Source organism: Mercurialis annua, linkage group LG8 (genome assembly GCF_937616625.2).
Source record: "Mercurialis annua linkage group LG8, ddMerAnnu1.2, whole genome shotgun sequence".
NCBI lineage: Eukaryota > Viridiplantae > Streptophyta > Magnoliopsida > Malpighiales > Euphorbiaceae > Mercurialis > Mercurialis annua.
This window is the reverse complement of record NC_065577.1, coordinates 34260010-34274697: the sequence shown is the minus strand read 5'-3', so window position 1 is coordinate 34274697 and position 14688 is coordinate 34260010. Positions and strand designations below refer to the sequence as shown.

General features: G+C 32.4%; 2 protein-coding genes across 2 annotated transcripts; both read left to right on the top strand.

Moving 5' to 3' along the window:
• The first annotated feature begins 3812 nt into the window (after nucleotides 1-3812).
• On the top strand, nucleotides 3813-8052 carry LOC126661251 (U-box domain-containing protein 14). Its single transcript, XM_050355078.2, has 5 exons — nucleotides 3813-4599; nucleotides 5353-5469; nucleotides 5659-6072; nucleotides 6156-7332; nucleotides 7679-8052. The coding sequence occupies exons 1-4, from the start codon at nucleotides 4321-4323 to the stop codon at nucleotides 7236-7238; spliced, it is 1893 nt and encodes a 630-aa protein (XP_050211035.1). The 5' UTR covers nucleotides 3813-4320; the 3' UTR covers nucleotides 7239-7332; nucleotides 7679-8052.
• A 1392-nt stretch (nucleotides 8053-9444) lies between these two features.
• Nucleotides 9445-13144, top strand: LOC126661252 (uncharacterized). Its single transcript, XM_050355079.2, has 8 exons — nucleotides 9445-9769; nucleotides 9867-9955; nucleotides 10041-10097; nucleotides 10423-10485; nucleotides 10744-10809; nucleotides 11170-11256; nucleotides 12124-12217; nucleotides 12367-13144. Exons 1-8 carry the CDS (start codon nucleotides 9616-9618, stop codon nucleotides 12885-12887), a joined length of 1131 nt encoding a protein of 376 aa, XP_050211036.1. The 5' UTR covers nucleotides 9445-9615; the 3' UTR covers nucleotides 12888-13144.
• Nucleotides 13145-14688: the final 1544 nt, after the last annotated feature.

Genomic DNA, 14688 nt, shown 5'->3' with positions numbered 1-14688 from the left:
CCTTTAGCTTTTAGTACTGCTCTGATGTGAAGGGAAAAATTTGCCCAGCCTGCAAATTAGGAGCTAAAGTCTGTTCTGCATGTATATTCTTCTTAAAGACTTCTTTTGTGACTGAGAATCTGTGACATTGACCTTTCATCATCAAAGTCTTGATAATCTTGTTCTGAGTACTCAACTTGATTAGCATAGGAAGTTTCTGGTTTATTTCTGGACTGAAAAGCAGACTGAAAACCAGGAGGAAATCCATGTTTCCTGTAACAAAAATTAACAGTATGTTCAGAATTCCCACAATGAGAGCAAAGCTTCTGCTTCATGTTTGAGTATGAAGTATAACCTCCTCTCTTATAAGCTCCTCTGAAATTATTCATGCCTCTTCCTCTAGCATAACACACATTAGACTCATATTCTGGTTCAAACTCAGAATCATGCATTCCCTTTGCCATGAAAATGCTTGAATCTACAACAGGTTTGTTTAATCCAGCCAATTGTCTCCCAAATTGTATGACCATGGAAAAAACTTTGTTTATGGCAGGTAAAGGCTCTCTCATGATAATCTGAGTTCTAATATTTGAGAAATTATCATTGAGATCTTTGAGAAATTTTATTAATTCATCATTGGAATGGGTTACTTTGATGGAATTAACAATTCCAAAGGGACATTTAGGCTCACAGAAACAAACTGGAATTGATTTTAAACTATGCAACTCATTCCAAAGAGTTTTAAGATGTGTGAAGTACTCAGTCACAGACATGTTATTTTGTTTAAAACTATAAATTTCTTCTTGTAAATCACCAATTCTACAAGAATCCCCTTGTGAAAAAATCTCTTTCAAATCAATCCAAATATCTAAAGCACTATCAAGACAAGCAACACTATCAGCTATGGTTTGATTCAAAGCTCTGTAAATCCAAGACATAACGAGTGTATTACATCGTTCCCAAACAGAAAAATTTATGTCATCAACAACTGGTACATGAATAGATCCATCAATAAATTTGTACTTATTTTTAGAAATCAATGCCATTCGCATTGATTTGTACCAGGAATGGTAATTACTACCATTTAGCAGAGTAGAAACCAAAACAAGTGAGGGATTCTCACCAGGATGAACAAAGTATGGACTGGACATTGAATCTTCAGGTCTCACATGAAAAGTTGCCATTGTTGAGGCTTAAAAGCTTGAAAACCATAGGAAAAATCAATGGAGAAGACGAAGAACAATAAGAGCAATTACTGCTTTGATACCATATTACAAACCAAATGAGAGCAAAAACTTTATCTTTATTAAATCAAAAAGAATTTACAAGCTGAAGAAATAGCTTAAGCAAAATACTCTCTCTATTTATACTACACTAGTAATAATTGCTCATTAACAAACTCAACCAATCACGAGCTAAGAAGCTGAAGTCACACTGAAAGTGTGAGTTGATGAGCTGGCTTGAATGCTAAGCTGGAAGAGAGAAGAATCCAATGCTAAGGTATAGAATCCAATGCAGCATGTGCATATAATACAGCTTGTGCTGCAAGACTTGCAAATGAAGCAACTGCAATCTTACAGAAAACATCCTAGAGAAGTAATATATTGTGTTAGAGATACAAATTATGCATTGTGTGTAAATTGGTTCTCATGTGATTAGTAAAACTGCTCCTTCTTCAATTCCTCAAACTCCCTAAAGATTAATTCAGATACCTCCATCGGCAACGAAATAGTTTCATGGGATTGGGTGTTATTTTCCGATATGAGGGGCTAAAAAGTTACGTTTTCTGAAGCAAATATTTTTTTTGTTCAGAATATCACAAAAGAGTGAAGTGAATGTCATCCTTTATATGGCAGTGACAGGGCATGGAACGACCATGGCTCTCCAACTTTTCTAAAAATGTTAAAATTAACACTAATTTTTTATATTTATGATGTGGTTTTCGTCGTTTTTAAAGGCATTCATTTCACATATATTACAATTTGCTTTCCCAGTGTCGCAATTTTGATTTCGTTGTGCTTAAATCTTGCTCAAGCTTCTTATTCCACAACAAGAAAAGCACTCAAATAAATTGAAATAAATTTTTTTGTCGGAAAATAAATTAAAAGGGTTAAATGCAAATTCATACACCAACTTGACCTAATTTGCAATTACAACATAAACTTTTAAATTTGGCAATGTCGGTAACCAACTTTAATTTCTTGGCAAATTGGTACACCGACCAATCATAAATCGACAAATGGCGTTTTATTACAATGTCCACGTTAGTGTTTTTTGAGTTTGGTGTATCGATTTGCCAAAAGTGTAAAGTTGGTTACTGACATTGCCAAGTTTTAAAGTTTATGTTGTAATTGCAAATTAGGTCAAAGTTGGTGTATGAATTTGCATTTAACCCAAATTAAAATGATTGAAGTTCTTTTATTCAAAGTTGTCTTAGGTCTAATTTCTATTGCTTTGACCGTGCTCCTTTAAAAGTAGTGTAGTGGAATACTTTGATTATCTAATTTTCTTTTTGCAAGTAGAGTCAATAATCAATCTGCTCATGCTCCAGCCAATGGACATTAAATTTAGTAGAGGAAGGGTGATTGTGAGTAAAGGCGAAACCATAATTTTTTTAAAAGATGGGCAGAAGTTTTTACATCAAATAGTAAATGTGGGACAATATTTCATATAAAAAAAGTTATATAGATAGAAAATAAATAAGAATAAACGAAGGAAATTGACAACTCATGCTACATTGATCTGGTCTTTTTTAATTAAATTACAATATTAAATTAAATTCTGACCAAGTTCATATAAAATATAGTAGTAATTCTTAACACAAATACTACTATGTTATTATTAACATAGAAAAAAGACAATGCATGTAAAAGTCCAAAACATTCATTGGGTAACAAATAATCTCAAAATTGTCATAATACGACCAAACTAATTGGATATGAAATAATCTCATTTTGTCCTCTATATTTCATTTACATCTTTTTTCAACAGAAAAAAAAAATTCTAATAATTAATATTATTTTATACTTCTTTCGGTTTATAATATTTGTCGCATTTAACTATGTCACATAGATTAAAGATTATTAATAAATATATCTTGATTTGTAGTATAATTTTACTAAATTATCATATCAATTACCACTATTTTTATGTTTGACTGAATTATGTTATTAATTTATTAAAAATAAATTTAAAAAAATCGCAATTAATACTTTTTAAAATTCTGATGTGATAAGTATTATGAATCAAAATAAATTCTCAAATGTCATAAATATTATAAACTAGAAGAAGTGTGTTTTACTAGTAGTGTGATTCGTCAGATAATAATAACAACATTTATTATTAATGAAATAGATTATGATGTTAATAAATAATTACTAAATATATTAAAATATGTAATATTAAATAATAATTAAAATAATAATTAATTAAAAAAAACTTATTTTATTTATAATATGAAAAAAATGGATAATATTAGAACTAATTTATATTAATTAAAATTTTAAAAAATTAAATAAAAAAACTTAAAAATATTTAAAATAGTTTATTTTATTTAATAAATAATTATTTTAACATAATATTATAAGCATTTTATTTTAAATAGTATTCTAACACTAAACAATTATCTTAATATAATATTATTAGTTTATTTTAATTAGTACTCCAACTTTAAATAATCATCTTGATATAATATTAGTATATTATTTAATTAGTACTGTAACTTTAAAATTATTTTAATAATTTTTAATTAATAATTATATTTTATTTTATAAAAAAAAAGTGACCAGTTAATCTCATTATCTTTAATCCCGATATTTTTTTTAACATTCTCTATCTGTTTTTAATTTTCTGTTAATAAACCGTTCCTTCTCTCTCTCACGAGCACACCAAGCAACCAACGAAAAAGTCTTCCCTGTCAATCTGTAAGCTTTTTCCAAAATCAATCTCAGTTTGTTTCTAATTGAAAAGTTTGTTTTATAGATTGGGTTCAAAACTGAATCCACCCTGCTGCTATTTATATCCAATTCTCCATTTGTTTATTTGCTAACAAAATCAGATAAATCCTAAAAAAATTCGATTTTTTAGTGTTTTTCTTCTTGTAATTTGATTTTATCTGGTAATTTATAAGTACCCAGATGGAAATTATGGTTGGATCAGGTGAATTTATATGAAAAGATAGTGAATTTAAAGTTTTTTTTTTGATAATCGGGTAGCGGGAGCGCTTCTGAAAAGAATTGAATAGAACCCACGACCTTGACAGAATACTAGTGAGCGTTTATACTGTTTGAGTCATAACTCGTTTGGATTGTTTTTATCGTTTAGCTAGTCAATATTGTTATAATGGAGGAGGATAAAAATAAAAAATCTGAGTTGATGAGTGGACTCATTGAGTCAGTGAAGGAGATCTGTTTTTTACCTGAATGTAAAAATATATGCAAGAAAATGCATGGAAATTTGGTACGGAGGATTAAGCTTTTGAGTCCTTTGTTTGAGGAATTGAGAGATAGTAATGAAGAGATTGGCAAAGATGGGATTAAAGGGTTTTTGTTGTTTAGAACTGCTTTGGATTCTGCAATTCAGCTTCTTAAACCACTCAGTCAAGGAAGCAAGGTGTATCAGGTAATTATATTTTTATTATATCATTATCATGAATATTTTTTTGTTGTTGTAAATATGTCTGGATTTTGTGTGTTTGTGATTCTTTGGTTGATAATGCATTGGAAATTGCAAGTATGGCTTAAGATTGGATTGTGAAAAATTTATGAGTCTGGTGGATGCTAAATTTATATGAGGTTTTTGTTTGATGGCTTTTTTATTCTTCTGTTTGTTTGCTGAGAAAATTGGAGGAGTTTTTTCAGTTTGGATTCGTGTTGTCCTTCAAAGAGTGTGAATGTTTCAGGTCCCTTAATCCTAAACTGTTCTTTAGGAGTATTCGAGTTGCCATTAGCATAGACACTTCATTCAATCAATGTGTTCTGCTTTGGTAATCTTTTGGACACTTGAGTTCCAGACACGAAACTTTATGTTTTATATAGGAAACTTTAAAATAAGTAATAACACCGTTCCTGTTTCTTGTGTCCGTGTCCGTGTTACCTAGGGTTTCTCTATGGTTTAATCAAGATATTGTATCAACATTGGTTCCAAGTGTATTGTTAGGTAGCGATTGAAGTTATATACTATTATTGCTCTTGTTAGTGCTATCTTGGTTCTTTTTCATCACCCCTTAATATATCCTTTGTTTTTTGTCTATTACCTTATTTCCGTCTTTTCTGTTTCTACAAAACTCTCCAATGATTGTTTGCCATAAAAACTATCTTTTCACATGATCGTCATAATAAAGCGCAATTTGTTTTAACTGTTAAATGGCTGCAGGCCTTGCAAAGGGAAAAGATAGCAAAAGAGTTTTGCCTGGTTACAGAAAAAATTGAAGCAGCATTATGTGAGATTTCATATGACAAACTTGATTTATCGGAGGAAGTTCGAGAACAGGTATTCCATGCAACCCCATTTTTTTATTTCTGAATATTCTTGTTAAGTTTATCAGAGAGGTTTTGGTATCTTCCTTTTTAATGATGGTAGCTTGTGATGAATTATATTGCTGATTAATCACTTGAATAATTATGGATTTGTAAACTTGTATTGGTGACAATTGACGTGATATCGCTATCGTTTTTCCAGATTGAGCTTGTACATTCTCAACTTAGAAGGGCTAAGGCCAGACCAGAGTTCCTTGATTTACAACTAGACCTTGATTTAGCCGTAGCGCAGAGAGAAAAAGACCCTGATCTTGCAATATTGAAGAGACTTTCAGAAAAGCTGGAACTAAAGACTATTAATGATCTAAAGAAAGAGTCTCTTGCTTTCCATGAGCTGGTTATCTCTAGTGGCGGTGATCCAGGGGACTTGTTCGAGAAGATGTCATCCATTCTGAAGAAGTTGAAGGACTATGTTCAAACGGTAAACCCTGATGCAGATAATTCTGAGTCTGACAAAGGTTTGTTTAAGCACAGATCACCTGTCATCCCAGATGATTTCCGGTGCCCCATTTCTCTTGAACTAATGAAAGATCCCGTGATTGTTTCTACTGGACAGGTATAATCACAAGTCGCTGTCATGGTTAATCTTTTCAAGTTTTTTGGTTGCACTATTGTTTAGATATTGTCTTCATTTTGCAGACTTATGAAAGATCGTGCATCCAAAAGTGGCTTGATGCAGGCCACAAGACATGTCCCAAAACTCAGCAGACATTGTTGCACACTGCGCTGACACCTAACTATGTTTTGAAGAGTTTAATTTCTTTGTGGTGCGAAAGCAATGGTGTTGAGCTGCCTAAACAACAAGGGGCTTGCAGAAGCAAAAAAGTTGGAAGTAGTGTGTCGGACTGTGATAAGGCTGCTATTGTTGCATTATTGGAAAAATTGGCAAACGGGGATCGGGAACAACAAAGAGCAGCTGCTGGAGAGCTTCGTTTACTGGCAAAGAGGAATGCAGATAACAGGGTATGTATTGCTGAAGCAGGAGCAATTCCACTCCTTGTTGAGCTTTTATCCTCCACAGATCCACGCACCCAAGAGCATGCTGTTACTGCGCTTCTAAACCTTTCTATAAACGACAGTAACAAGGGAACAATAGTTAATGCAGGAGCGATACCGGATATAGTAGATGTATTAAGAAACGGAAGTACGGAGGCAAGAGAAAATGCAGCTGCAACCCTTTTCAGTTTATCTGTTATAGATGAGAATAAGGTTGCCATAGGAGCAGCTGGGGCTATCCCAGCGCTTATAGATTTGCTCCGTCAGGGAACTCCAAGAGGTAAAAAAGATGCCGCCACTGCGATCTTTAACCTTTCGATTTATCAGGGAAATAAAGCGAGAGCAGTAAGGGCTGGCATAGTGCCATCTCTTATGCAGTTACTTAAGGATGCCGGAGGTGGAATGGTGGATGAAGCATTGGCAATTCTCGCGATTCTCGCAAGCCATCAAGAAGGGAAGATAGCAATCGGCCAGGCAGAGCCGATTCCTATTTTGATAGAAGTCATCAGGACAGGTTCTCCACGCAACAGGGAGAATGCTGCAGCTGTCCTGTACTCTCTATCGGCTGGTGATTTGCAGCAGCTGAAGTTAGCAAAGGAATCTGGTGCAGAAGAAGCACTGAAGGAACTATCGGAAAATGGCACCGATAGGGCCAAGAGAAAAGCTGGAAGCTTATTGGAGCTCATTCAAAGAGTTGATGTTGTTGTTAGTCCAAGCTTCCTATGACTCCTGGCATCATATGTCGATCAACAAGCAATATCTTTTCCGTATCTGGTTACCAGAGATTTTCATGCCGTCTACTAGTTTCATATTCGAAAAGGTAAGGCTTAACCCATATAAAGGTCCCTGTACTTTACACATTTTTTTCCGTAAGTCCTTATACTTCATTTTTGTATTATTTGATCCCTCTACTTACCTATTTTTGATTTTCAGGTCCTTTATGAGTTTTTTTCGGTCCTTTTGTATGGCTGGAGAAAACAAAAATTGTAAGTAGAGGGATTTGAGGAAATAAAAATTGTAAGTAGAGGGTCTGGAAAAAACTCAGAAAGGACCTGAAAATTAAAAATAGGTAAGTAGAGGGATCAGATAATACAAAAATGAAGTATAAGGACCTATAGAAAAATAAGTGTAAAGTACAGGGACCTCTACATAGGTTTGGCCAAAAGGTAAATGTACAAAGCATTGAACGATGAAAATGGATAAATAGGTATCCGAGGTGCATTATAGTAGTCTTGTGTATACTTCATTGTGATTGGTCGAGTTCATGTGTGACCCGATGGATGCGGTGCGATTGGTTTTCTAGATTCCCTCTGCGACCTGCGCTCAAAGAAAATGAAAAAAATGTTAGTTTGATGTCGGACGTAACGTCCACCGATCTTCGGATGTCTATATCAGATTTCGTGTGATAAATGTACAAGTATATGTTGCTATTTCTTTATTTAGTATTCAAACTTTTCATTCTTATTTAGGAATATAATTTCCTGAATGTGTGCAGATTCATCGTAGATTGAATTTTTATGAAGTGTTCAGTCTTTAGGAACTGTATCTATCATGATTTAGCAGACGGACGGCGGTGGTGTAAAATTATCCAAAACAAGTTGAAGGATGAGATAATCAGAAAGTTTTTTTGGAAAATTGATGCATTACTCTTAAAAAATATTAAGGCAAGCTTTTTATAACTTTATTATAGGCAACCTTAGTTCTAAAGTCAAAAAAAATAAAATAAGAATAATAATAAAAAAAATATTATTATTAATAAAAATGTAATGATTAATTTGAAAGATGTCGTATTAAGTGGAATTAAAAAATAAAATAAAAGGGACGAAAAAGAAGAAAAACAATAAGTGACTGAAGAAAATACACAACAGCCAGTTGAACCGGTTGATCTAGATTGAAACGCTAATTGAATCACTGATTGATATGGTTGAATCCGTAATTGAACTAGTTAAATCTTAATCCATATTTAAATTTTATTTTTTCAGTATAATTTACGTTAAACCAGTTGATCAACAGTTGAACCAGTCGAATTAATTAAATTAGGATAAGTAGCCGAACTGTAAATTTGACCCTAGAGTTAAAATAAATTTGAAAAAATTTAATCTATATTTTAATTATTTAATTTAATTAATTATTTTTTCTTTCGATAAACTTTGGTAAAAACAATAAGAACTTATTAAATATTTTAATTATATTTTATTAATAATAACAATAGAATTTTAAATTACATATTAATTAGTATTAAATTTAAAATAGAAATTACTTATACAGTCGACCCTCTAATAGTTAATATTCTATAAATTAATAATTCTAATAATTAATAGAAAATTGAGAGAACAAACTTCGTTCCACGTCGGATAATTAATAATTCTATTATTTAATAATTAATAAAATTTAAAATATATTCTACATGAATATTAATTATTAGAGAGATTTTTTAAAAGAAATATATAACAATTGATGATTTATTTGAGGCAATACTAATCTTAATTCATAAAGTGGAAGTTAAAATTCCATCAAATTATGACTTTTTTATTCTTTTAAATTTTTTTAAAAGAAGCTATTAGATAAACAAATTAAAGTAAGTAAAGTATCTATAGTATAAAAAATATTAAAAATTATTTTACTTTATGAATACAACTTCTTAATAATTATTTTTTAGTTTGATATCAATTGATATTTCTTAAATTGAATATACAATTATTATTTTTAAATTGAGTAATTGCAAAGTGTATTTTGTTAGTTTTTTATAATATAATATTAATAATAGGTCTATTAATGTAGATGCTTTAAAATATCTTTTATAATTTTTTTTATACAAATTCAATAAATTAATAATTCTAATAATTAATAAATTTTTGATCCACCATATGTATTAATTATCAGAGGGTCGACTGTATGTAAAACTGCTTATCCTTCCTTCGTGTGTATTTTCATTTATTATAAAACCCCGCACGGTAAATCAAAAACCTCTCAGTTTCATAAAAATAAAATAAAATCAAAAACCTCTCGAACCAGAATCACCCGCCATCCCCGCTCGCCGCCTAAACCACCACCACCGCCGTGAATCCTCCGGCGACCGCTTATTAAAGCAGTAAGCAGTACAATGACAACTAGAATAGCACCGGGAGTAGGAGCAAATCTGCTAGGGCAGCACTCGGCGGAGAGGAACCAAGACGCCACCGCATACGTCGGAAATCTTGACCCTCAGATTTCCGAAGAACTTCTTTGGGAGTTATTTGTTCAAGCTGGACCCGTTGGTAATTTCTTTTAACCTAATTTTAATTATCAAGATTTAATTTGAACTAATTTATGTTTTTATTTATTGAATTTTGTTGAATTTTTTGTTTGTGGTAGTGAATGTATATGTTCCTAAGGATAGAGTAACGAATCTTCACCAAGGTTACGGGTTTATCGAATTTCGTAGCGAAGAAGATGCTGATTATGTAAGTACTGTTCTTTTTTACTTTTCTTGATCTTTTTTATTAAAGAAGTTGTAATGAGTGATTCAATTTTAATGTTGATCAACAGGCAATCAAGGTTTTGAATATGATTAAGCTTTACGGCAAGCCAATTCGTGTAAATAAGGTACTTTTTTAAGCCTAGCTTGTTTTTGCTTATGGTTTCTAATTATTTTAGGGTTTTACGTCTGGTATTTTTATTAGGGAAAATTATAAAACACAACCGTTGCCCCATGTTGTTCGTGCAACAAACCAATAATGCATTAGCTATATGGAATATTTAATGATAAAAAGATACATAATAATTAAAAGATCCCCGGTTGCAAATGCTCATTGGTTTGTTGTAAATATGACATGGTGCAACGGTTGTGACATTAACTCTCTCTTATTAGTCTATTAGGGCTTTGTGGTAATTTGATTTCTATCTTCTTATTCGTTTGGGTTTGGTTTAGGCGTCCCAAGATAAAAAGAGCCTGGATGTTGGAGCTAACCTTTTCATTGGGAACCTTGACCCGGTAAGTTCTCATTTTTGAATAGGAGTGACTGAAATTATTTGTTAACTGTTAATTTTTGAATATCATTCATTGCTTGCTTATTATTAACTTTTAGCGAATGAATTTACATGGATCAAGTAATGATTCAGATTACAATAAAATTATATATTTTAATATGAGTAAGTGTTAGCTGTAAATCTTAATTGTTTGCTGTTAAGTTTGCATCTAGAATGATCGCATTTTAATCATTAATGCTCGAGTATGAATTTTATTTTTCAGGACGTTGACGAGAAACTTCTTCATGATACTTTCAGTGCCTTCGGGGTTATTGTTACAAATCCTAAGGTCTTGTATTCTTCTGAACTTTCTGCTGTTTGCTAAATTGATGATGTGTATTTAGACTTGTAGCATCTCTATCTGTTGACTTAAATTTTTCTTTTATTTTTATTCATGTAGCAGAGAATCTTTTCTCTTTATTCAAGCTGGTTTTGTTTGTAGCATTTGTTACCCGGTTAAACATTAAGTTACTTCTTTCTATTTGGTCGAATGACGTTCAATCCCTTTCGCTTTTCTACCCTGTAATTTTCTGGCATTGTTCCTCTAGCATTTTGGTTGATAAAAAAAAATCATAATTCTGATTTTGTTTTTTCCTGAAAGTTTGATTTTTTGTTACTGTATGCTGAGGCTCATTGCTTTATCTTTTAGATTATGAGAGATCCTGAGACTGGAAATTCCCGCGGTTTTGGCTTCATTAGTTATGATTCTTTTCCTGCATCTGATGCAGCAATCGAGGTAACTTGTTTGCATATGTATTTTATCTCCTTTAAATATGCTTGAGATTTATTATGAGTATCAGATTTAGACATTCAAAATTCGAGGATTCTAGAAAAAATAATTACTCATTTTCAGGTCATTTAGATTAGTAGTTCAACTTCTTAGAGAAGGGAGAAAAGTGTGACTGTTACATAAATTTAACTATGCTCTTGGAATGCTCACTGACAAGGAAGTTCAAAGCTTTTACAGGTGGTAGTAATAGTCACTTATAATGTAATATCTAAGGAGAATTAAATTATACTATTTAATTTGGGCCTAGTATTTCGACAAGTTTTGTATATTTTTATTTAAGGGAGAAATATTGTTATTTGCTGTTTTGGAAATAAAATTTCATTTGGAGAAAATTAATTGGCTTTTTTCTTTGTAACTCAACTTCCTAGTTTTTATTTTCCTCTTTTTCTTATCTAGGCTATGTTCTTGCACCAAAAGGTGAATAAACTTGAAATAGGTATAACAAAGATGTGCTTTTGTATCTGATTTATTAATTATTAGATATCACTGTAATATTCAATTTAGGAATGCTAGAATGTTAACTAATTTATATTTTCATCAGTTGATCGCTGCAATTAGGCAGCACCTGCTTTTATGTCCTTTCTTTTCAGATGTTCCCAAGTTTTTTCCTCTTTGTTGTTCATAATTTCCTTCATCCAAACTCTTCTCATTCTTATGTTATCAAGAGTTTGCATATCTCCATGCATACAGAACAAAAAAAAAAATATTCCGACTGAAATGGCTGGTTCATCAATGCATGTACCACATTTACTGCATTGTTTAAGGAAATGGTTTTGGGATGACGGAACTGATGTATTTTCTGGGATATTGCAGGCAATGAATGGTCAGTATCTCTGCAACAGACAGATCACGGTTTCATATGCATATAAGAAAGACACTAAAGGGGAGCGACACGGTACACCAGCAGGTGAGACTTTACAAAGCTGGCTTGTTGCTCTAATAATTCTTTCACTAGCTTTTTCATCTCGTAAATAAATGTTTCATTTTTCTCGGATTTGGCTGTTATGGTGGATTAGATGATTTAACTGCCATTCAATTGGTGCTCTTATGATGCAGAGAGAGTTTTGGCTGCAAGTAATCCAAGTTCCCAAAAAAGCAGGCCCCACACACTGTTTGCTAGTGGTCCGCCGACACTTCCAAACGTTCCTCAGGCTGGTGGTCCTGTTGGTGTGCCAGTACCTCCACGCCCGTTTGCAAATGGCTCTGTTCCTCCAGGCCCAATGCCTCCACTTCGTCCACCGATGCCGCCAAATGCACCCTTCCAACCGATGCAGGTCGGACAACAAACCTGGCAAGGTCAGCCTCAGCAGCAAGGTCAATTAATGCCACCCCCGGGTATGCCTCCGCCTCCAATGCAGTTCAGGCCGCCACCTCCAAACATGCCCCCACCCCCTCCCCAGGTTGCTCAACTCCTTCAAAGACCTCCTCCACAGCAAATGGGAATGGGTATGCAACAACAAATGTGGCGGCAACCACCACCTCCTCCACAGTTTGCTGGTGGGCCTCCTATGCAACAAATGATGATGCAACAACATCACCAGCACAATATGCTCCCACCGCCACCCCCATCCGGTTGAAGGCTAAAATAGGTATATCCTTGAAGCTGTCTATAAGAACTGTTACATTGGTTACTTCTTGAATCATCTGTTGCATGTCAATTAGGACTTTTCTTTTCTTTCTGATCATATCTTCAATTAGGACTTCTTTTTTTACTATTTTGGATTTTTTTTGCCTTTCTGAAATCGAGTTTAGCTTGAAGATAATGCATGAATAGATTTGAGTAAACCTGCTTGTTTCTTTAATTACTACATTTCTCCCAAAGCAAGTTGTTTCAGAGATATCCAATTTTTAGATTCCTGCTTGAACTGATGTGCTACATTTTACCACGCATCATGGCCCAACAATAGCTAACATATTTAAATATCTTCCACATTCTGTGTTAAATAATTAAATAAATAGAATAATAATATATTAATTTTTTGGGGAACCTGTAAATGCTCTTTGGTGTAATGTTTACTGTAAATCAATAATTTATAAAAAATGAAAGTATATTTTAAGTCTGTTTTATTATATTTGAGATCATTTTTTAATTAGATTTTAATTGATATTTATGGAAAATTTATCCGTGCAAATCTTTTTGAGTGCATGTGGGGTGCTTTTTTATATTTACGTAAACTTTTATGTAGCTTATCACTTTTTTTTGGAAGCTATTGCTTATTGCTATTTGTTTTTGTGCAAGTGTAAAGTAAGAAATATGTTAAAGGTTGATATTTGAATGTAGTTCAATAAACTAGGAGAATGTATTATTTCAAAAGATAAAAAAAAAAAAAAAAACAAGTATAATTAGGGCTGTAAATAAACCGAGCTGAGCCGAGCTTTGAAGTATTCATGTGCGGCCAACTGTTGCTTCTTAATCGTAAAATACTTGCACAAATAGCTATATTAAATAATAATTGTCAATATGAATAAGTTCATGAATAAGTTTGCGAAAGAGTCTGTGAAGGTATTAAACGAGCTCGTTTAGAAACTTGTTTGTTTAATAGGTAAACGAACATGAACATGACAATTTTTTTTTTTTTCAAAACTACATAATTTTTTTTTAAAATAATATAGTTTTAATACATTAAAATAATAAAGTATAATTTAAATATAATTAGTTAGTTCAAAAATATTTTATTGAGTTTCTAGACAAATCATTTTATGAACTTCTTATGGAGCTTATAATTCAACGAGCTATTCGTAAACGAATCAAATATCACTATATTTATGTTCAACTTGTTTAAATAAACATAAAATCAAGATTGTGTTCGGTTCGTTTATAATGTGAACAAACACGAACTGAGCTATTATCGAGCCGAGTAACTATGTTAATTTACAACTTTAAGTAAAATAATAACTGTGTAAATTTGATATTATGCTTCACATCTTATGAAAATTTAAAGAGAAGGTTATTAAAGTTTGTGAAGGAAAGAGAGAAAGTTGCGAGATAAATGTTTATTACTAAAATATACAATATAGATATTGAAAATGGGGCATATAAAAATGTGATATGTTCGTTTATAAATGAGACGGAAAGAGTATAATTTTTTATGTTTTTGGCATAGAAGATTCTGTTTGACTTTGATTCCATTTGATAAGAATAATACTAAAGTCACAAGCATTTCTGATTGTTGTTAGTTGCCATGAAGCGTGAGAAGGAACTTTTGATCATTCAATGGCCACCAAAACGGCGATTCACGAGCCTTTTACCATTTTCACTCAGTCATCTTACACGTGGACACTGCCCCCACCACTTTTACTTTTTTTCCCCCAAAATTAGAATCCGCTCTTCTCGTTATTACCTCTATACCCCTTCCTTTTCTGTTCCCACGAAGCTGG